The 23,086-nt window shown below is 39.9% G+C and overlaps 1 protein-coding gene across 1 annotated transcript in view; it reads left to right on the top strand.

Moving 5' to 3' along the window:
- The first annotated feature begins 257 nt into the window (after positions 1-257).
- The window catches only part of snorc (secondary ossification center associated regulator of chondrocyte maturation), a 28,379-nt gene continuing 5,550 nt past the window's right edge, over positions 258-23,086 (top strand). Inside the window, exons 1-2 of the mRNA XM_043702919.2 lie at positions 258-417; positions 21,017-21,190. Of these exons, the coding sequence (XP_043558854.1) occupies positions 345-417; positions 21,017-21,190 (247 nt within the window). The 5' untranslated portion in view covers positions 258-344. The remainder of the gene's footprint in view (positions 418-21,016; positions 21,191-23,086) is intronic.

A 23,086-nucleotide genomic window follows, 5' to 3' on the forward strand; every position in this document is an offset into this window, starting at 1 on the left:
GGAGACATTAAACTAAATTAATTCACTATTTATAATTCAGTTTAATCCTACTTGAAATCTCTTCTATACCACTCCAGAGGAGAAGATATTAAGAGCTTTGTAGGAAATCAGCCAAATAGCATGCCATAATTTCCTTTTACTTCATTTATCAACATACTTGTCTGGTATGTGGGTGGTAGGTGTGGGCTTCAGCTAGGGTTGTGGGTTTAGATGCTCAGTGCTCTTTTTGGTGCAGTGTAGAAAGGCTCCCTTGTATGTGTCAGAAGCAAGCATCTCCCAGATCACATTTTTTAAAACTACTTTGACCACACAAGACATCAGATAGTTTCACTCTCCGAAACAAAATGGCCCAGTGCAGACGTTGGAACCTGCTTCCATGGACTATTTTAGGGACCACCATTCTGATAGCACTACCAGGTAGGATTATTATTCCATTTCTGATGTATTGAATTATCTAGGTGATGCAACTAGTACCATCTTCAGATCTCTTTTTGTATTAGTGCATTGATCAAGGTTCCTATAGTCTCAGCTCTAATATATAATTTTTTGTATATACATGTGATCACAGTAAATGTTTCACTTAATGCAGGAAATTATACAGTTACATAAGAGAGCACAAAAATAAAAATCTTTTTCCAGGCAGTTGCTCTGGCACCTACATCTCAACTCCACAGACTATACTCAATGCAAGTAGCTTTACAACAGCAGGATTTAGGGCTGGGTGCACATTTGTAGCTGCTTATACACATAGGAAGTTATTAATTGCACAGCTAGAAATCTTATATGTTTTAAAATTCTTTAGCAATTTACATTGAGATATTTCAATCTTTAATAAACTGAGAAGTTCCTTTAAAAACAGTATTTGTGAAAGGTATTTTTAAGAGGAAATGAACTGGCTAACTTTAAACAAAATCTGAGGGAGAAAATTGCTCCCATACTCCCAATACTGTAGATGACTTTAAAAGTTTATTTGATATTTTATAGTACATTTTTTAAAAAAGTGACATTGATTTTCTGTATAGCATCTTCAAATAAATTCAAGGGATTAAGCTGAGCTAGAAACTTAAATACAGATCTGAATCATCGCTGAAGATATGTTTTGCCAGTTTCATTGCCATTTGGAAATATTTCAAACTCTCCTGAATTAAACTTTCTCACTCAAGTATTTAAAGCCCTGGGAATGATGGCCAAATAGGAACAGAATACAGCTTTGATATAATCATGAATGATTAGCTGCTACAGAAAACCACAAAGAAGGAAAGCTATGAAGACTGAAGCTGGAGTTAAAAACATATTTTTTTAGTTGGAAGAAGTTCTTTTTTTTTCTTATTTCTCAAGTCTATTGCTCTGAAATATAATTAAAGAAATAAAACTAATCTAAATTCTCACTCCTTCATAAACTAAATGCACCCTCCTTGTATGCAAACCGTGCATGCAGTATAGTTTGCCATAAAATGATATTTTATAAAACTTAATCTCTGGATTGACACAACTTGATTTCAGATGGAACTGAAAACTACTCAGCTCATATCTTTACATGGCATGTGCAATGCTTAATGGTATCTGCTCTGCCCTGGCCTGCTAATATTGAATGTGCATTGCCTGTCAAATTCTGAATGGTTAAGAAGAAAGAGAAAGAGCATTACATAGAATGTTACGGTAGAATATAACAGCACAAAAGGGAAACAATTGTGTCCATGTTGTCCTTGCCATGCTTTCTAGGAGCTATCTTTTATTGCATACTGTATTTGAATGAGATGTAATAGTGTTTTTACCTTTACAGAGTTATAACTGGTATTGAAGAACCTTTCTAGCCCTGGAAAGTTAATTTTATATTTATAGAATGTCATATTTCTTCATTCGGTACTAACACTTTAATGGATGTTTAGAATTTCTATTTTAGTTTACAATATTTCAGCTTCTACTATAATCCCATATATATGTCAGAAGCTTTATTTCCCCTCCTGTAAGAATGTTAACAGTAAATAAATAAAACTACTTGTTATTCCTGGTTTTTGTTTGTGAGATTTTTCAGATGATTGCCTGCTTAGCTTGCTTTGTTATGTCAGTGTGGCAGGACACCAGAGATTTACCATGGTCGATGCCAGAATGAAATTAATAACAGTAAAGGAAAAATCCATGGCACAGAGTTCACTAGATCTTTTTGGGAAGCTGTCTTCATCTTTACTTCACCACTGTTCAGAAAATGCAGGCCCATTATGATCACTGTTCTCCAAATGCTCCACCATTGAAGCAGTCTCTGTCTGTCTCAATTCATTCACAATAATTGGATCCAGTACTTTTTCCTTTCTTAATAGACTGCAAACTGATCAAGAAAATATTTTTGTGTTCCTCCTGCCATGCTGTTACCATCTGATGGGCATTTCCACATATGCGCACTAACCCATGTTAGTCTGACTTATATTGTACACATCTACTCTACCCTATGACTCCTCTGATTTTATCCTAATGCTATATATATCTCCCAGCCCACCTTCAAATTTCATCTCCTCTCTAAAGCTTTATCAAGACACTCATTCAGCATTAAGTTTCAACCTGGAGGAGAAGGGAAGGTTTATTCTAATATTGAAGATATTTGGGATGTTGCATAATGTCCTACATAATAGATCTTATTAATCAAAATTTTATAAAAATATAGATACAATTATTATAATTGAAAATTCGTTTGGTGGGTAAAGTTAATTTTCATTGATAATATTGGGAATTTTGATTAACTAAACAAAGAATTAATCACAGCAGAAAATCAAGAAGTACAAAAAATTGTGTAGGAAGGGCACATATTCTAGTTGCAAGCCAGCAAAGTTCTTTAGAATATATGGGGATCAATGGGAAATGATAGACTGGCCACACACTCTATTCCTGAGTACAGAGTTGTTTTGCAGCATTGATTCTTTTGTGCCTTTTAACTTCCCAGCAATGTCTGAATCTTGGTAAGAATGTTCCTGAGTGAGAGACAGTTTGTGAGAAAGATTTATAAAAAGCAACATTTGAAGTCAATTTCAATTTTAAGTTTTTCCAGGAGTGTTTCATACTTATACACGTTTTATATTTATTTCTCAGCCTGGCCAACACAGATGTGAAGGGTATGATTCAACTCTTCCCTTTTCCTGTGTTTTTGAGAGCAGAAATGGTTGGTTGCTTGAATGGTGCTTTTTTAAAAAATTCATGACTGCATCAATTGACATTGGTGAAACAAGCTGAAAAACAAGTCCACATCTGTTCATTTATGCAGAATATAACAATTCTACTTTGAATAATTGAAGGACAGTGGCATATCATTCCACAAGCCACCTCTAGGCAATTTCAAACCATGTTTTGATTATTTTACTTTGAATACAAAGTGTTTTGATTTTTTAAATTATTTTGAGGGAGGAGGGCATGACTGGCTCATCCCAAGTTGCCCCTGAGAAAAGTGGTGGTGAGCTGCCTCTTGAACTGTTGCAGTCCATTTATTGTAGGTAGTTCTGCAGTGCTGTTTAGGAGACAGCTGCAGAATTTTGTCCCAGCCATTCAATGCTACATAATAATGCAGGCAGTTAGAAAAGCAACGTGGATGTTTGGAGAGCTGATGCTGCCAATGATGTGGGAATTGGATGTTTTCTCACTGTACCAGTTTTGTTTCTCTTGCAATGCTCTGCGCATTCTGAGAATTAATATTGGAAAATTACAACAGCCCCAATAGCAAGTCAATGTGCCAACACCTACACATCAAGAATTTGAAAGTTTAGTTCATCATATCTGTTACATAGAACCATAGAATTCTACAGTACAGGAGACTATTTGACTCATTGTGACTATACAGGCTTCTGAAAGAACTACATAACTAGTCCCATTCTCACCCTCTAAACTAGTCAATTTCAAATGTATGTTTCGCTTTCTTTTGAAAGTTATGGAATCTGCCCTCTACCACTCTCTCGGGCAGCGCATTTCAAATCCTAACAACTCTGAGTAAAAATGTTTCTCTTCATTTCACTTCTAGCTCTCTTGCTGACAATCTTGAAATTGTGACTCCTTGCTAACTGACATATCAACTAGTGGAACAAATTATCCTTCTTTATTTTATCAAAGCAGTTCATAATTTTGAACACCTCAATAAAGTTACCTCTTAATCTTCTCTACTCCAGGGAGAATAAGCTCAATTTCTCTAAATTTTCCTATTATCTAAAACCCTTCATTCTGGTACCATTCGTAGATAAAACAACCAATTGTCTGTACCTGAAAATTAGATGGAATTACCTGTTGGTTGATCTGGGAAGGTTGGGGATGGAGGTGTTTGAAAGGCATATTGGGCCAAGGAGTGGGGAAATAAACTACAAACAGGCAATGATTTTTTTTTTCAAGGCCAAGTGCTAGACCTTAACCACTGCTTCAATTTTTATTTCAGCCAGACACAGAGAATCCCTGTGTCAGAGCCACTGGAATTACAGGAAGTTCTGGGCTTAATGGAGTGTTTAGCCATGGGGTCTATTTACCTTTCACCTGTCACATTCTTGAACATTAGAAGACTTCTCTTTGCTAGAGTTTACATGTGTCTTTCCTCTGCTGTTCTGCTGTTATCATTTATATTTCTCCATTCTGTCTAGATTTGTCATCACTACCTTTTGCCCTGCACGATTATCATTTTTGTCATTTAATCACGACTCCCTTCCACCCTAGCACATAATGTTCCTCTTGTTTCATACTTTCCTTCTCTTTGAAGTTCTTGAATTGCTTCCAGTATTTTCTGGTTTTATTTCATCTTTGTTCTATATTTGTCCCTTTTTCTATAGATCTGCACTTGCTTAAAAACTACTTTCCTAATATCTTCCAGGTATAATGTAACACCATCAGACTGAAATGCTTACTTTGTTTCTCTCTCCACAGATGTTGCCTGATCTATTGATTATTTCACCACCTTTTGGTTTCATTTCAGATTTGCAGCATCTGCAGGTGCTTGCTTTTCGTGACAGTAGTGTTTATAGTAATTTACTGGCATAACTTTTCACAGGTTAAAATAGTATTTCTGCATTAAAGCATGTACAAGTATTTTTTTTTAGATGTTCAAAGCTAATCATAAATGATTGCTCAGTGGTTAGCACTGCTGCCTCACAGCACCAGGGATAGGTTCCAACCTGGGTGACTGTTAAGTGTGGAGCTTGCATCTCTGTATGGGTTTCCTCCGGGTGCTCTGGTTTCCTTCCACAGTCTTAAAGATGTGCATTGGTGAATTGGTCAAGCTTGATTGCCTGTGGTTTTCAGGGATGTGTAGGTTAGGAGCATTAGTCAGGGGAAATGTAGAGTAATACGGTAGGGGAATGGATCTGGTGGGATACTCTGCAGAGGGTTGGTGTGGACTTGTTGGGCCAAATGGCCTGTTTTCACACTGTAGGGATTCTGTGGTAACATTAACAAACAATTTCAGGTAGATCATATTTTTAACTTTCATGCATGTGTGAATAGTTTCAGGACACATTAAAGCAAAAGCTGTCATCAGTCTCTTAAACTTGACCCTGACCTGATGCCTGAACATGTGCAGATCAGCAGCATCTGAAGCTGTCGTGCGTTTGCACCAAATGAATAGAAATCCAGCCCAAGATGGGGCCACCCATGTGCCTAACAATATGCTTGATTTTCTTTAAACGTTTACAGAATACTGTATTTTAATATTGGGAGAAAATGGAATCTCACTCCTTGCTTCATTGAATTGAGGTGTTAGGATCATAGAATCCCTACAGTGTGGAAGCAGGCCTTTCAGCCCATCAAGTCCACACTGACTCTCTGAAGAGCTTCCCATCCAGACTCAGGCTTACCCTACTCTATCCTTGAGAGTCAATATTGGAAAACTACACCAGTAACTCTGCATTTCCCATGGTTGATCCACCGAGCCTGCACATGCCTGGGCATTAAGGGCAACTGAGCATGAACGATCCACCTAATCTTTACACAATGGTAGGAAACCAGACCTTGCATACACAGGGAGAATGTGCAAACCATACATAGACAGTCGCCCGAGGGTGGTATCAAACCTGGGTCCCTTGCATTGTGAAACAACAGTGCTATCCACTGGGCTACTTGAAGAGCAGAGCTCAGCACAGATCTTCAAGCATATACATGTAGTAATTATTTGTAGCTATGTTCTTAGATATCTGCATGGAATTTGCAGTGAGTAGATTGTTTCATTTGTTGGTTATACTTCACACACTACGTTATGAAACATGTAGCTGCAAAATAACTGTAGCCATTATTCACAGTCCTTGTGGAGATTTGCCGAGCTATTGTTTTCCTGACCTGAAGACCTTTCCAATGCAAAGAATGTGAATCAGATTTGCAAACTTTATGAAACAGCATTAAAACAAAGGGTTCAGCCTTTCTTTGGTTTGATCACTGTTTTAAACTCTCAGGCAATTTTTTTTTAATGCCAACTCAGTGTTAAGAACTTTGGTGCTCAGGTACCACTCAAAGTTGCATTTGAAAATTTCCATGTCTAAATTCAAACAAAGGGATGGTTAAGATACTAGAGGCTCCCAGGATCTGTATAGATAGACTCCATCTTTCACAGCTAGTTTCAGGACAGGAGGAGAGAAGGTCATCTGGATAATGGGCCATCTGTTTAAGAGAGAAATGAAAAGATACAAAAGGAACATTTTCACAGTTCACCGGTCGTGTTTCAAGGAAAAAAAACCTTTCAAAGAAGTGAAAAGTGGTGTTTTGCCATTCAGTAGTATTCAAGTTCAGGGATGAAAATTCACCTTGTGAGTACTACTTTTTCAGCTGTATGGCCTGCAGTAACACAATGGAGCCGTCAAATGCTTGGCCGCTTTTATATTTTAATAGATACTTAATTATCTGGCATGGAATGGACCAATTTTTATACTGTCTTCTGACACATCACTTCAAACACAGCGCAAATATAATCGTCAGATTTCTATTGCGAGGACAAACCCTGGAAATAGAAATTTCTAGCCTGGTAGAATGTTTTACTAATTTTTTTTTGTCTGAGAGGTTATATCTGGTTAAATCAAGTTGCCCATAAAGACGTCAGCCCATGTACAAAGGAAAATCTCTATTTGGCGGGAAGTCTAACAAGGGCTGAAATGTACAGTCAGGGTATTGAAGTTGCTGAAAGTTAGCATTGGTGAAACTGTTTACTGTGGGACAAGCAAAGCAGTTTGGGAAACTTTTGGACTTTTTGGGATGAGGTGGATCATTGGAGAAAGGGTTATGTGGGTTAGCTGAATACACAGGAAGGGGGCCCACATATTCTAGTATGTTTCCAGCCTTCAGGTTGAATCTGATTTACTCAAATAGACTAGCATATATTGTAAGTATATTTTCTTTTGGGAAGTGTATAGAAGTACCAACTGTGCTTTGGTAATTTTAACATTCTTGGTTTCAGACGTCTCATGCTACACTGAGTTCAAGAGCAGCAGAACTGAGCCTCTGTTTTTCTAGTTCTGCATCTGATGGCCACTGTGTGAGTGTGAAATATGTTGAGGTTTCCAGCCTGTACTGAGGAATCTAGCTTCAAGATGTTAGACAACCTTTGCCAGGAACTTGGACAGACCTGCTTTTGTCACCCAGTCTTTCATTCTGGTTCGCAGCTGGACTGAACAAACAGATAAACAACTCGGTTTACATGTCTGCACTAAAAATAAGAAGGAAAAACTGATAGCATGCCAAGTAGCATGCAATTATTTTGTCCATTTCTAATCTGCTAATTTCCCCTTCTGACTCTCTTTTATTACCCTTTGTACAGTGGGGTACCTCCAGGCGAAAGCACAAGGAAGATTAGTGCCTAAAGAGAGAAGTCTTTTTTTTGTGACCTTTTTCTTTGCTCTGTCCCAGTTATAAGATGGAAACAAATGTCACAAAGTCATAGAGTTGTACAGCACGGAAACAAACCCTTCGCTCCAACTTGTCCATGCTGACCAGATACTCTAACCCAATCTAGTCCCATTTGCCAGTATTTAGCCCAAATCCTTCTAAACCCTTCCTATTCATATACCCATTCAGATGCCTTTTAAATGCTGTAATTCTCCCAGCTACCTCCACTTCCTCTTGCAGCTCATTCCATACACACACCACCCTCTGTGAAAAAGTTGTCTCTTTGGTACCTTTTAAATCATTCCCCCCTCACCTTAAACATATGCCCTCTCATTCTGGACACCCCTACCTTGGGAAAAATACTTTTGTCTATTTTTCCTATCTATGCCCCTCATTATTTTATAAACCTCTACAAGGTCATCCCTCAACCTCCGATGCTCCAGAGAAAACAGCCCCAGCGTATTCAGCCTCTCCCGATAGCTCAAACCCTCTAACCCTGCCTTCTTCATTACTCTTTCTACCTGCGACTCCACTTCCAAGGAGCTATGAACCTGCACTCCAAGGTCTCTTTGTTCAGCACCATTCCCCAGGACCTTACCATTAGTTGTATAAGTTCTGCCCTGATTCGCAGAACCTCACCTTTATCTGAATTAAACTCCTGGGTTTTTCTCCATATTGCTAATCAATTCTCAAAATGATTTATATTCTAGATGTCATATGTGTAGAATTGATAGTGTTTCTTTCTAAGTTTCCTAAGTTCCACTCTGCATATGTAAGACATAAACCCAGCGAATAGTGACACTTCTCAGTAATGTCTGTTCACCTTTCATCCTACCAGTGGATAATCTTAGCTTTAGTGAGCTGCGTCATGCTCTTGTTCACTTTCGGGTCAATTGTTGCTGAGTACCAGTGCTTGGATTGGATGTTTCAAGTTTCTTGCCTTGGTTTCTGTTAAAAGCTATCTCTTTATGCCATCTTCTCCCTCACTTCTCCCAAACCTGATCTTTGGTAGTATTAGTGTCACTCAGTGAAGGAACTGATCAGAATTGAACTCTACTACGTTGAATTGAATGACCTCCTCTGACATAAGGCCTAGTAAGTGTGGTCCTGTCATACCATTTTCTTTCATAGAGTCACAGTCATAGAAACATACAGCACAGAAACAGTCACTTCAGTCCAACCAGTCCGTGCCAATCATAATCCCAAACTAAACTAGCCCCACCTGCCTGTCCTGGCCCATATCCCTAGCCTATTCATGTATTTATCCAAGTGTCTTTTAAATGCTATAACCGTGCCTGCATCCACTACTTCCTCAGGAAGTTCATTCCACATGCGAACTACTCTCTCTCTAAAAAAATTGCCCCTCATTTTAAAATCTCTCTCCTCACACCTTAAAAAATGTGCCCCCTAGTCCTGAAATTCCCCACCCTATCTATAACCCTCATGATTTCATAAACTCTATAAAGTCACCTCTCGCCCTCCTATGGACTGTGGATCTGCACTGCCTTCATTTGTATAGCAGATCATCTTTTCTCCATCAGAAGTTGTACTGCCTGCCACTGAAAAGATTATTTCATGTAGACAGTCAAAAAGCTTGTTCCAAATGGTCAGTTCCATTATTTTGCGAATGCCAGTACTCCTACTTGAGGGTCTTTCACCTTGTCAGAACAAGTGACAATGGTTAAGACCATAACACCACAAAGACTGTTCTATTCCATATTTGAAATGAAATCTGGAGAAAAATAGTCAACATGCCTCTCACCTTTGTTTTTATAAAAAGAAATGTTTTCCATTCAAGACAAATCACTGTTACTAGCCCACACAACCCCGGGTGAGTCTTACCAACTAAAAATGGTTGTAATGTTTCCAGAAGTTTGAAATAATCACACTGTTTATCCAGATAGAGGAGCTGACATCAATGTATTCTCCAGATCGTGCCATGTCCTGTGGAATGACACATTGTTTGTTCAGTACACTGACTGTAGTAATAAGTAATGTGGCATTCTGGATACTTCGGTGTATATATATATATATATGCATAACAATTTAGTTCTTTATTCATTTTGAATAACATAGCAAGATAGCATCCCTCTTTATTTAAAAGAAATGTCTCTATCTAACAATTGAATTTATTTAGTGAATGCAGATCTCCAGAGGCAAAACATCACTTCATTTGTATCAAGCAAGTTAGGTTATTGAGTTGTTTCTGTTTTTGACATTTGCTCTTTGTTCCTTGAAGAGCTAGTGTCATTCCAAATTGTGTTTGATTGTAATCTTACTTTAGTCTCAGACCATCAGCGTAGATATGTGATTATTCTTTGGTACTGACATCGTGGAGATGGACTGCACTGGATATGGCTTTACAGGGGTTCAATGTGGGACATCATATGGTTACAATAGTTTATCAACTGTGTCTAGTCTAGTCTAGAGAGCAAGAGTAAACACCTTGAGTGGCACAATTGATGTCAACAGCATAGAGGAACATGTCAGATATGGATGTTGCTGTGTATGTTGCACAGTGTCGGGGCTAGCATTTAGCCCATGGCGTTAGTCTATCAGCCAATCTTCTTCATGCACTTCTTCTTTGTCTAAGCTGGACTGGAAATCACCTGATGAGAAGGAACATTTCAATAACTCTCATGACTCTGGGCAGGTTTAGAAGCAGACCAGTGTGCTGCACTCTATTATAGGCAACTATGAGGTCTAATAACATGATACCTGTCTTTGGGTTCTTTTGGAAGAAGTAATGGAGTGCCAGAACTGATGGAAGTAATGAGTGCCAGAACGTGATCACATGTGCTCAGTCCCAGAACATGGTCATGTGCTCAATCCCTTAAGAAAACCAACTTGGCTTACATTAAAAATGGCCTCATATCCAGAGATATGTGCTTTAGATTTATCAATATAACTGTTACAGTCATTAATGTTTCTGTACATCTCGTGATTAAATGAAAGATTAACAATTGACTTTTATAATTAAACTAACTGCGTTAAAAAGTCTTTTGTACTCTTTTCTCAAAAACATTATGTCTGATATGGGCCTCTGATTTGTGGATTCAATATACACTGCCCTTGTGATAATTTGGCACACTGTTCAGACGATGTTTTATATCTTGCTCCTGATGTTAACAATGTTGTTGATCTTGCATTGTCTGGTGGCTGTGTTGTTCATGTTGTCTTGCTTGTATGTGTTGTCAATGGTGTTGCTGATGACTTTTTCTTCATTACCAGCTAGAATGTAGGTCAAGTACAGACTCAGTTTCCTCTCATCTGCTGACCTCTTTGGTCAGATGCAAAGCTTTGGAGTTTCTGCTTGAGCAACAACGCTATCTGGATTCTAGATTCACAGGATTGGATCCAGTACATGTGCAAGAACTTAATATGTTTATTGAAGTCATAGAGGTGATCAGCACTGAAACAGACCCTTTGGTCCAACTCATCCATACTGACCAGATATCCTAATATAATCTAGTCCTATTTGCCAGCACTTGGCCCATATTCCTCTGAACCTTTCCTATTCATATACCCATCCAGCTGCCTTTTAAATGTTGTTTCTGTGTTGTACATCTCTATGACTCTAAGTTTCACAACATCCTTCCAATAGGAAGAAGACCAGAATTGCAAGCAGTGTTTCAAAAGTGGACTAACCAATGTCCTATACAGCTGCAATATACTTAGTGCTTTGCCCCGTAAAAGAAAGCATACCCTGCACCGCCTTCACTATCCTATCTACCTGCGACTCCACTTTCAAGGAACTGTGAACCTACACTCCAAGGTCTCTTTATTTAACAATACTCCCCAGGACCTTACCATTAAGTGTATAAGTCCAGCTCTGATGTGCTTTTTCAAATTGAAGCTCTCCACATTTATGTAAATTAAATGCCATCTGCCACTCCTCAGCCCATTTGATCAAGGTCCCATTGTAATCTGAGGTAACCTTCTACTGGGACATCTGTGAGTTGTCTTATTTCTCTTGGCTGTTCCCACAACATATCTTGCTTGGCAAACTTGGACTGCCTGGTATTTAGTTCTATGGGTGGTATATTTGGAATGACAAGACAAAGTTTGGATCTCCTTTGTCTCTCAATACTGTACGAGGATTGTCTCAATCATCTGGACATGTTTTTTGAGAAACCATGCCCCCTTAGCTCATGTGATGATGAGGGAATGATGCTTAACCCACGCTGCGCAACAAATTCCTTAAATTCTCTGAACATTTATTGGGTTCCATTGTCTCCTATTTCTCTTCCAGGAAACCGTGCTTTGAAAGCAAAACATGCTGATGACCCTGATTGTTGAAGCACCTAGTTGATACAAGAGGACTTCGAATAATAGATTGCAACTATGTGATACCATTCTAGATAGTGTATGGATCAGTTCCCAATGTCTGGAAATATTTGAAATCAAATTCTCTTTCTGCTGTGAATTTCTATATCTCTGGTATTAGTTGTGTGTAGACACCAAATCTCTTTGATGATATTTGTCATGTATAGAACTGATCAGGCTCTGAATTTATAATTCTCCATTCCATGTGGCCTTCATATACCATCTGGCGAAGTTCCATCCATATAGTTTGGCTCTAACAGAACACTATCTTCCAGTGAGATAAAGTTAAAAATCACACAACACCAGGTTAAAGTCCAACAGTTGTATTTGGAAGTGCTAGCTTTCGGAGCGCTGCTCCTTCATTAGGAACTATAACTTAGTGTTGTATGATTTTTAACTTTGTCCATCCCAGTCCAACACCGGCACCTCCACATTATGGCTTCCAGTGAGATGTAACTTCAGATACATCAGTGCTGTCTTATTTGTCATGTCACACTACTCCCAGGATCACTTGCTGAGAGTGTACCTAATGTGACTCTGCTTGAGTGTTACATTCACTAGATAATAGATCCCTGGGAAACAGACTTTCTCTGGGAGAGAATTGTTGTGTTCAGATGTTTCATACAGTTTTTTTTTTAGATTAGATTAAATTAGGTTCCCTACAGTGTGGAAACAGGCCCTTTAGCCCAACAAGTCCTCACCGACCCTCCGAAGAGTAACCCACCCAGACCCATTTCTCTCTGAATGATGTACCTAACACTATGGGCAATTTAGCATAGCCAATTCACCTGACCTGCACATCTTTGGACTGTGGAGCACAGGAACCTGGAGCAACCGGAGGAAACCCACGCATGCACAGGGAGAATTTGCAAACTTCACACAGACAGTCGCCCGAGGCTGGAATCGAACCTGGGACCTTGGTGCTGTGAGGCTGCAGTGCTAACCACTGAGCCACTGTGCTGCCGTCAATTGTATGGATCTTTTGTCTATTGTACCCTCAGGTTCATTGCGTGATTTGGTGTCTTAGCTTTGGTATTCACCCTATTGCTCTGCCTTTGGGAACTCATTCACCGTCGTTTTTCCTTTGTTAGAAATATAGAAGCAGAGGCTAGGAACAGGAATAAGCCACTTGGCCCTTTGATCTTGCTTTTCCCTTCAGTCTGATCCAGGCTGATCCTCTATATCAATGTCATATTCCTGCTTTCTCCCCATACCACTTGATGCCTTCAAATCTAAAAAAGCTTATCCATTTCTTTCCTGAATATATTCAATAACTTGGCCTCCATAGTCTTCTGTGGTAGAGAATGCCACAAGGTCACGATCCTTTGAAGAAATCTTTCATAATCTCAGTCCAAAAGGGTCTTCCTTGTTTCATGAAGCTGGGTCCCTTGATCATAGATTCCAAACCAGGGAAAACATTTTCCCTCCACCCCCTGCCCTGTACCTCCCATGGCTAACCCACCTAACCTGCACATCTCTGGACTGTGGGAGGAAACCAGAGCAAACCCACACAGGAATGGGAAGAATGTGCAAACTCCATACAGGCAGTTGTCTGAGGTTGGAATCAAAACCAGGTCCCTGGTGCTGTGTGGTAGCAATGCTAACCACTGAAGCACCATGCCACCCAATATTGTTCAATCTTGTAAATAGTATGTCTACAGGCTCACCTGGTTCCTACCATAGGCTTTGAAATTCGTATCAGTGGGACCAGGTTTGACTTTGAAGAAAGTGAGGACTGCAGATGCTAGAGATCAGAGTCAAGAGTGCAGGACTGGAAAAGCACAGCTGGTCAGGAATTTCAGATGAAGGGCTCACACTCGAAACATCGATTCTCCTGCTCCTCCGGTTTAACTTTGGCTGTTTATATGTGCTGATTTTCTCAAAGGTTTTGTCTGGGCTTTTAGATGTCAGCCTCATGTATGCTGCAGCTACTAAAACAACTGAAACCTTTCTGTGCTGCCCAGTAAAGGAGTACCAAGGCCTTCCTTCCTCACTGACTTAGAAAGGTTCTGAATATTAACTTGCACTATTGGCTACAGTTTTCAAAAGCCTCCACAACATCAGTCTGCGAATTTGTTCTGTGTTGAAGCTACTTATTCATCACCTTAGTGGTGGCAATTTCACTTTCACATGATTTCGACTTTCTCTTTCCCTCTACCACGGTTTCAGGTTGTCTCTCTCATACTAATTCAGCATTTATTTTGTTTGTAATGCTTAGTTTTAGCTCACATACATTCTGATATATCTTACAGCTCCTAGAGTTTAGAAATAGTCAACATATTTAGACACAAATGCTGGAACTGATACTGAATGTATTTCACAAATCTCCCCAAGCTGCAGAAATGGTAGGTTTTTAGATTGGTACAGAGCCTGTTGTGCAGTGTAAGTCATGTGACAACATGGACATGTACTTACATGAATATGCACAGGACAGTATAGTTCCTTAGTATTCCAATATATTATCAATTCACAAATGTGAGGCACATTGTTCTTCTCAAATGACTTTTGTTTTGTTTAAACATTTGCAGGCAGATCTATTTTATAACGCAATCTGACTTATTCTGCTCATTGTTTGGTGTTGGTGTTGAGAGGATGGTGGTGGGGCTACAGGATGGAAGAACAAGGTGGGGAAGTCAGGATGGCACAATGCATTTGCACCTGGATAGTCTAAAGCTCCTGTTGGCAGTGTGGGCTTGTGCAATCCCCATTGTATTGAAAGAATGTGCTGTCCATTTTATGATATTGCATGGCAATGTCAGCAGGTGGCACTATTTCACCATCAAGAACCAGAAAATATAAGACCATAAGAAATAGGAGTGGAAGTAAGGCCATTCGGCCATTGAGTCCACTGCACTATTCAATCATGGCTCATGGACATTTCAACTCCACTTACCTGCACTCTCCCTGTAGCCCTTAATTTCTTGCGAGATTAAGAATTTATCAATCTCTGCCTTGAAGACATTTAACGTTCCGGCCTCCACTGCACTCCGTGGCAATGATTTCCACAGGCCCATCACACTCTGGCTGAAGACGTCTCCTCATTTCCATTCTAAATTGACCCCCTATAATTCTAAAGCTGTGCCCACGGGTCCTAGTCTTCCCCTCTGATGGAAACAATTTCCCAGCGTCCACCCTTTCTAAGCCATGCATTATCTTGTAAGTTTTTATTAGATCTCCCCTCAATCTTCTAAATTCTAATGAATACAATCCCAGGATCCTCAGCCATTCATCATATGTTAGGCCTACCATTCCAGTGATCATCCATGTGAATCTCTGTTGGGCACGCTCCAGTGCCAGTATGTCCTTCCTGAGGGGTGGAGCCCATACTGTTTCAAATGTGGCCCAGAGCTTTATGAAGTCTCAGTAACACATCACTGCTTTTACATTCGAACCTTCTTGAGATAAATGACAACATTACATTTGCTTTCTTAACCACGGACTCAATCTGCAAATCAACCTTTAGAGAATCCTGCACTAGCACTCCCAGATCCCTTTGTACTTTGGCTTTATGAATTTTCTCACCATTGAGAAAATAGTCCATGCCTGTGTTCTTGTTTCCAAAGTGCAAGAACTGGCATTTGTTCACATTGAAATTCATCAGCCATTTTTTGGACCACTCTCCTAAACTATCTAAATTTTTCTGTAGCCTCCCCACCTTCTCAGTACTACCTGCCTGTCCACCTAACTTTGTATCATCAGCAAACTTCGCCAAAATGCCCCCAGTCCCTTCATCCAGATCATTAATGTATAAAGTGAACAACTGCAGCCCCAACACTGAACCCTGCGGGACACGACTTGTCACTAGCTTCCATTCTGAAAAGGAACCTTTTATCCCAACTCTTTGCCTTCTGTCAGACAGCCAATCCTCAATCCATGTCAGTAGCTCACCTCGAACACCATGGGCCCTCCCCTTACTCAGCAGCCTCCCGTGAGGCATCTTATCAAAGGCCTTTTGGAAGTCTAGGTAGATAACATCCATTGGGTTTCCCTGGGCTAACCTACTTGTTACCTCTTCAATGAATTCTAACAGGTTTGTCAGGCATGATCTGCCCTTACTAAATCCATGCTGACTTGCTCTAATTCGACCCTGCACTTCCAAGCATTTAGAAATCTCATCCTTAACGATGGATTCTAGAATTTTACCTACAAATGAGATTAGGTTAATCAGCCTATAATTTTCCATCTTTTGTCTCGATCCTTTCTTGAACAAGGGGATTACAACAGCGATTTTCCAACCATCTGGGACTTTCCCTGATCCAGTGATTTTTGAAAGTTTACAACCAACGCCTCCACTATTTTTTCAGCCTCCTCCATCAGAACTCTAGCATGTAGCCCATCCAGACCAGGAGATTTATCGATTTTTAGTCCTTTTAGCTTTTCAAGTACTTTCTCTTTTGTAATTGCTACCATACTCAACTCTACCCCTTGACTCTCCTTAATTATTGGGGTATTTATCATGTCTTCCACTGTGAAGACTGACACAACACAAAGTATTTCTTAAGTTCTTCGGCTATTTCCTTATCTCTCATCACTAGCCTTCCTGCATCAATTTGGAGCAGCCTCATTTGTTTCTTATGTATTGAAAGAAACTTTTGCTATCATTTTTAATATTAGTGGCTAACTTACCTTCATATTTGATCCTCTCCTTCTTTATTTCTCTCTTTGTTATCCTCTGTGTTTGTTTTTGTAGTCATCCCAATCTTCTGATTTCCCAGTGCTCTTGGCCACTTTATAGGCTCTCTCTTTTTCCATGATGCATTGCCTGACTTCCTTTGTCAGCCATAGTTGTCTAATAACCAACGCGCCCCCCCCCCCAATCTCCACCCCACCGGATAATCTATCTTTTCTTTGGAATGAACATCTGTACTGTGTCCTCAGTTACACCCAGAAACTCCTGCCAATGTTGCTCTACTGTCTTCCCCACTAGGCTCTGCTTCCAGTCAATTTTCATCAGTTCCTCTCTCATGCCCCTGTAATTACCTTTATTTAACTGTAGCATCATTACATCTGATTTTGCCTTCTCTCTTTCAAACTATAGATGGAAGTCTACCACATTAAGATCTTTTATAAGGTCTGGCTCATTACGTAGCACTAAGTCCAGGATAGCCTTCCTTGTGGGCTCCATCACAAGCTGTTCCAAAAAGCCATCCTGTAAGCATTCAATGAATTCCCTTTCTTTGGATCCACTGGCAATATTATTCACCCAGTCCTTTTGCATATTGAAGTCCCCCATGATCACCGTGACCTTAACTTTCTGACAATACCCAATTTCTGTACCAGATTTACTTTTAACAGGAAAATCATATTCTCTATGCTATACCCATCTTAAAGAAAGCTGATACATGATGTTGAGAGTGCTTCAGACTATAATCTGATATGGTCAAGATATAACAGAATACAACTTGTTGCTTGTAATATACTTTGAGAGTTCATTTTATTTAATCTCAGCTAAATTGTCAGACCTGGTTAGTACTCTGATGGGAGACTTCTTAGCTTCTGTTCTATTGTGGTTAACATGTTTGCTGTTCACATTTATTTAAGACAGACAGTACTAGAAAAGAACAATCTGAATGCTTTGCATGTATGTGAAAGATTCAGCAAGTACCTATTTTCCACATTGAGTTCAGTTAAAAAGCAACTGTCATCATTATTAAGATTGAATGCATTGATGCATTAGCACCACAAATATATTTGCTTGCAAGAAAAGTGCTCGACAATGAATGATTGCTTACCACTACTATAAGGAGTAGGAGTGTCTATAGGATTTCTATAGAGCTGTCCATGTGTGTATAAACTTTATTATTGAGTAAATGTAAATCATTTGCATGAAATAGAGACCTAGCTGCAGCACATTGCAAAATAGATCCGATCTGGGAATACAGATGGACAGCTGAATTCTCTTTAGGTTTAAATTGCAGTTTCTCTTGTATGAATTATACAAATCATTGTCGGATGATCATTGGAATGGAATACAGGGTTGGCAATCATTTTAAATCACTCTCAGCTCACTGATTGAACTGCAGCAAAGATGTGGCTAATGATAAAGAGCAAAGCAGTAAGACTAACTGAAAAACTGAAAAGTTAGCACAAGGGTAATGGGCTGAGTATCCTCCTTGTGTGCAATGTACGTTAGTCCATAAGATCTCTTCATGTATCAAATTCTAAAATGGTGGACTAAAAGTAGTGTGGGTCTTGAGATCCAGGCTTATTTCTAGATTTACTTCTAGATTTCGTACAGTTATCACATTTCAGTAGTATAAGATGTTATTTTGATTCATTTTTATAACTACATGAATAGGAAATGTGTGGAGGATTTGTGGGTTGACTGCAGGCAGGTGGGACTAGTTAAGTTTGGGATTATGGTTCGGCCATGGACTGGTTGGACCAAAGTGTCTGATTCTGTGTTGTATGACTCTATATAAGAATATCCGACTTCCAGTTTCCTGTTTCTCATGTGTATTTCTTGATCAACCATAGGTAGCATAGAAAAAATGGTTTATTCCTTTAATTCTAATTGTTCCAAATGTGGTTTACATCAGATTATGTACAATATAGTGAACATAGCATTGTGGTTGTGAGGGACTTTTATCAGAAACCAAGGTTGTGGATGACCTGGGAGACTGACTCCAGAATGGGGCTGCACCTTGACAGAATTGTGTTTGTTCACCAGCAAATTAAGCTCTTAGGAACAGAATTTCAAACTGCTTGACACCATCTGCCAAGTATGAGAGTGTGAATGATGTTTCCTGGAGTGGACGAATTTTGGCCAATAATTCTTTGGACAATTTACATTGTCACTGAAAGGATGAAAGTATTTGGAGTGATTGAATGGCAGGAACTCTTTACTCTAGAAACAAAATCAGAGCATTAGGACAGACTAGACAGAGGTCCTTAATGTAATGAAGGAATTTAGTAGGGTGGTTGTGAAGAATTATTTAAAATTGTTGAGTTCAGAACATGAAGTCATAACAATAAGGGTCTGGACTTTCCAATAGCCACTTAATTCTGAAGTATAGATGGGAGTGTCAAATTGGGACCCCATAGAGTCCCCACCAGAACATACACAGAGGAACCCTTCTAAATTCTTCACTTAAGTTGGAGAATTCAGAGACTTCTGCTGCAGCTAATAATTACTCAGGAAGTATTAGAATGTTAAACACCAACTGACCATTCAATTGACCCAAAACTTACCTCACATCACCTGTTCTCCTCTCAAAATGACACTTTCTGCAGTCCCCTAACACCCAGACCTTGAGTGCCACACCAGTGCTACCCTAGGACCTGAACAATGCTGTACTCCCGAACCCACTCCCTCCATACCTGGGACCCAATGTCCACGCTCCTCCCCAGTGCAGAACTTGACACCTTACCAATGCCTCCAGACCTAAGCCCACCCCTCCTCTGTCCCCCAATCCTGGACTTCACCAACTTCCTCCACTGGCAGACACAATGCCCCTTCTATCACCACCACACTCGCCCCTCGCAGTTCCAACATCTGATGACTAATGCCCTCCCTCCAGCCCGAGAACAGATACCAACCTCCTCCCACCCCAAACCCCAAAAGATCCAATACCTGACAACTACCTGACTTACATAAACTGCATCACTTTATGGTATTGCAGGACAATTTGATTTATCAAGAGATCTTATGGATTAATGTATATCGCACATAAGGAGGACTCTCAGCCCATTGCCCCATGCTAACGTTTCAAATAGTTTTTCAGTTAAACTTGCTGCTTTGCTCTTGACATCTGCCACATTTTGTACCCTGACACCCTGCCTATCTGGCATCCTCTGGCATGCATACCCACTTACCCACTTGTCATTCAACTCACCTGGCTTTCTAAATCCTTGGCACTTTACCAACCTACCTTCCAAATGCTGTTACCTAATGTACTCAGCCTTTCTTGGGTGCTGTCAAAGTGAGTGTCTGTGACGGTGAACTTTATAGATTTCAGAATGCAGCAACTGACTGCAGTGAGAAAGGGATATGGTTTGTCTTCCTTCAACCCTTCTACCCTAAAAGGGAGCTATCAGAATAGAAGGGTGGTTCTCCATTTGTGAAGGACCCCTGACAGGAATATCTTGTCACAAATCTGGAGCTCTTTTATTGTATAAAAGGGAATTCTGCCATTGTTCAGAAAACCTGGCCCAAGTTACCCACTGACAGGTCAAATAAAGAATTGAGAGAGAATTTATTTAAATAGAAAGTTGGAATGCATTGACACAGACAGTGGGTGAGGCAGATTGTATTAATGAATTCAAAAGGTTTAATGGGAAAGGGGAATGGACCATTATTGAACTTGTGTGTAGAGGAGGCTCATGTGTAGTTTAGGATGGATGTTTCTGCTCTTATGTAATTCTACACGATTAACTCTATGTACAATTGATAAAGGGATTCAGCAACCTAATTGCTGATGTGTTTTGATTAGCTGCTCAGATGCATTAAACTCCTTTTAGAAAAATACAGTGAGCCAGCTCAGAGGCTTCTGTATGTGTATTAATTCAAAGGGGAAAGTATAAGTTTTAATTTACCACTCAGTGCAGGGAGATTAACTCTCTTCATGACTAATGAGGAATTCTGAGACGTAAGCATTTGAACTTAATGAACATCAAGATACTTAATTTCTACACTGGTTCCTACCTATCAAAACAACTCTGTTTACAAAGAGACATTTCTCCTTTTAAAAACTGTGTATCATAAGTAAAGGTTTTTTTTGAATAATAATGAAATATAAAGGTAAATATGTTTGCCAAGTACAAATCGGTGGTAGCAGACACTTTTCAATTCAGCAAGGTGAAAGTTTGAGAGAAGTTGCATCTTTGAAATGTTAAACTGAATTTGCAAAAACACTGTGGCTTGCAGGTCTCGCTTCAGAAGTACAGGGACCTCTTGTTCTGGTCCCTCCTAATGAAGCCTTGGAGATATCTTCAGGAGCAGGTGCGGTTGAGACGGTTACTCCTGGAAACTCTGTAGAAGACAGTTCAATGACTTCAGATTATGGATATTTTCCAGATGACTCTGAACCCGTGGAGAGAGGTAAGAATAGGAAATCATTGTTTACATTTTTTAAATTGGTTATTCGTTGTAATAAAAGCAAAACAAACAATGCACACAGGAGACACAAAGTCAATTTTTTTATGTCTTGCACTTATCAGGATGAGGAGTCAAGACACCAGTCTTGGAGAAGGAACACCAATTTGTCTAGCATGAGGAGCGAATGTTGACTTGTTGGGCTATCATTGGCTTGGAGACACAACAGTTAACTGTCAATCTTAATTTGCTAATCAACAAAGTAGACTCTGATTGGTCAAGATGTTGCCATGGGGGTTAATGCAGAGATTTGCAGTCTTCCTGACCCCTTTTTCCAATTAACAATGTGTAATATACATCAAAATTCCTTTTGCCTACATGAAATGGGGTCCTCTGTATTAATAAATATAGCCTCTAGCATGTATTAATACATCAGACTGTGAGCTCAACTGGTAGACTTAAACTTGTTTCCTGTTTAATTCTTAGCACGGTCTATATTATTTAGTAAATGTTGCCCAATAGCAGAATCACATCTAATGTTGGCATTCAGAGGTTTGCAAGTGTGGTTTGGTTGGGGATAAAGTTAAGAATCACACAACACCAGGTTAGAGTTCAACAGGTTTATTTGGAAGTATGAGCGAAGGAGAAAGTGAGGTCTGCAGATGCTGGAGATCAGAGCTGGAAATGTGTTGCTGGAAAAGCGCAGCAGGTCAGACAGCATCCAGGGAACAGGAGAATCGACGTTTCGGGCATAAGGGCTTATGCCCGAAACGTCGATTCTCCTGTTCCCTGGATGCTGTCTGACCTGCTGCGCTTTTCCAGCAACACATTTCCAGCACCAAGTATGAGCTATAACCTGATTCGGAGATGCCGGTGTTGGACTGGGGTGTACAAAGTTAAAAATCACACAACACCAGGTTATAGTCCAACAGGTTTAATTGGAAGCACACTAGCTTTCGGAGCAACGCTCCTTCATCAGGTGATTGTGAGCTATAACCTGGTGTTGTGCGATTTTTAACTTTGTCCATCCCAGTTCAACAGTGGCTGCTTCACATCTTGGTTGAGAATGATTGAGCCTTGCCTGATGCAATTGGAGTGAAGCAGGACAGTTTTCACATGTGGGGTTAAATGGCAGTAGTGGGGGCGCGGGGGGAGGGGGTGCGGAAGTCACTGTGTGGGTGGCGTTAGCACTGCCGTGGGGTGGGGGGTGGAAGTGATGTCATGTGTGGTTTTCACGTGGTCTAACTTAGCATCAAGCTTACATGGTGAACGGATGACTATGTCCATATTCATGAGGTTGCCAGTAAGACTGATCTTGGAGTGCATGGAGTAGCAGGAATTTCAGTGCGTATATCGACTAGTGAAACACATGCTGAAATTGGATAGTAGTAGAGAACCCATTTGAAAACTTCTCAACTGACATATCAAGAATAAGGAACTTAACTGATTGAACCCTTGAAGTGGAACACATAAACACAGGATAGAGATTATCAAACTGTACAAGGACATTCTTTGATGCAGCTGCAGATTCAATGTTGCATTAACGTCATTCACTTTTCAAATGTATGCAAGGGGTAGGAGATTAATAGTCAGTTAATCAAAGAAACACTTCTCATGGTTACCATCTTGTGTAATAATTGTGACCCTGATCAAATTATCTCTGTCTGTGTATCATGAATATCCATAAAAGGGCAGCTGGCCGCCACTTTTGACCCTGAATGGTGCCCAGTCTTGCTCAGATTGCTTGGAAGGAGAAGGTATCTCAAACATCTGCAGAAAACATGAAGTTAGCTGTCTTGCAGTAAGCCCACAAGTGAATATCTCCGCTAATAGGATGCTGCCATCGTGCCAAAAAGCACATTTTATCCAGCATAAATGAGTAATGTGATATGTGTTTCAGTA

The sequence above is a fragment of the Chiloscyllium plagiosum genome, unplaced genomic scaffold (assembly GCF_037043375.1).
Source record: "Chiloscyllium plagiosum isolate Xiang-an unplaced genomic scaffold, Cpla_swu_hap1 HiC_scaffold_13, whole genome shotgun sequence".
Classification (NCBI taxonomy): Eukaryota; Metazoa; Chordata; class Chondrichthyes; order Orectolobiformes; family Hemiscylliidae; genus Chiloscyllium; species Chiloscyllium plagiosum.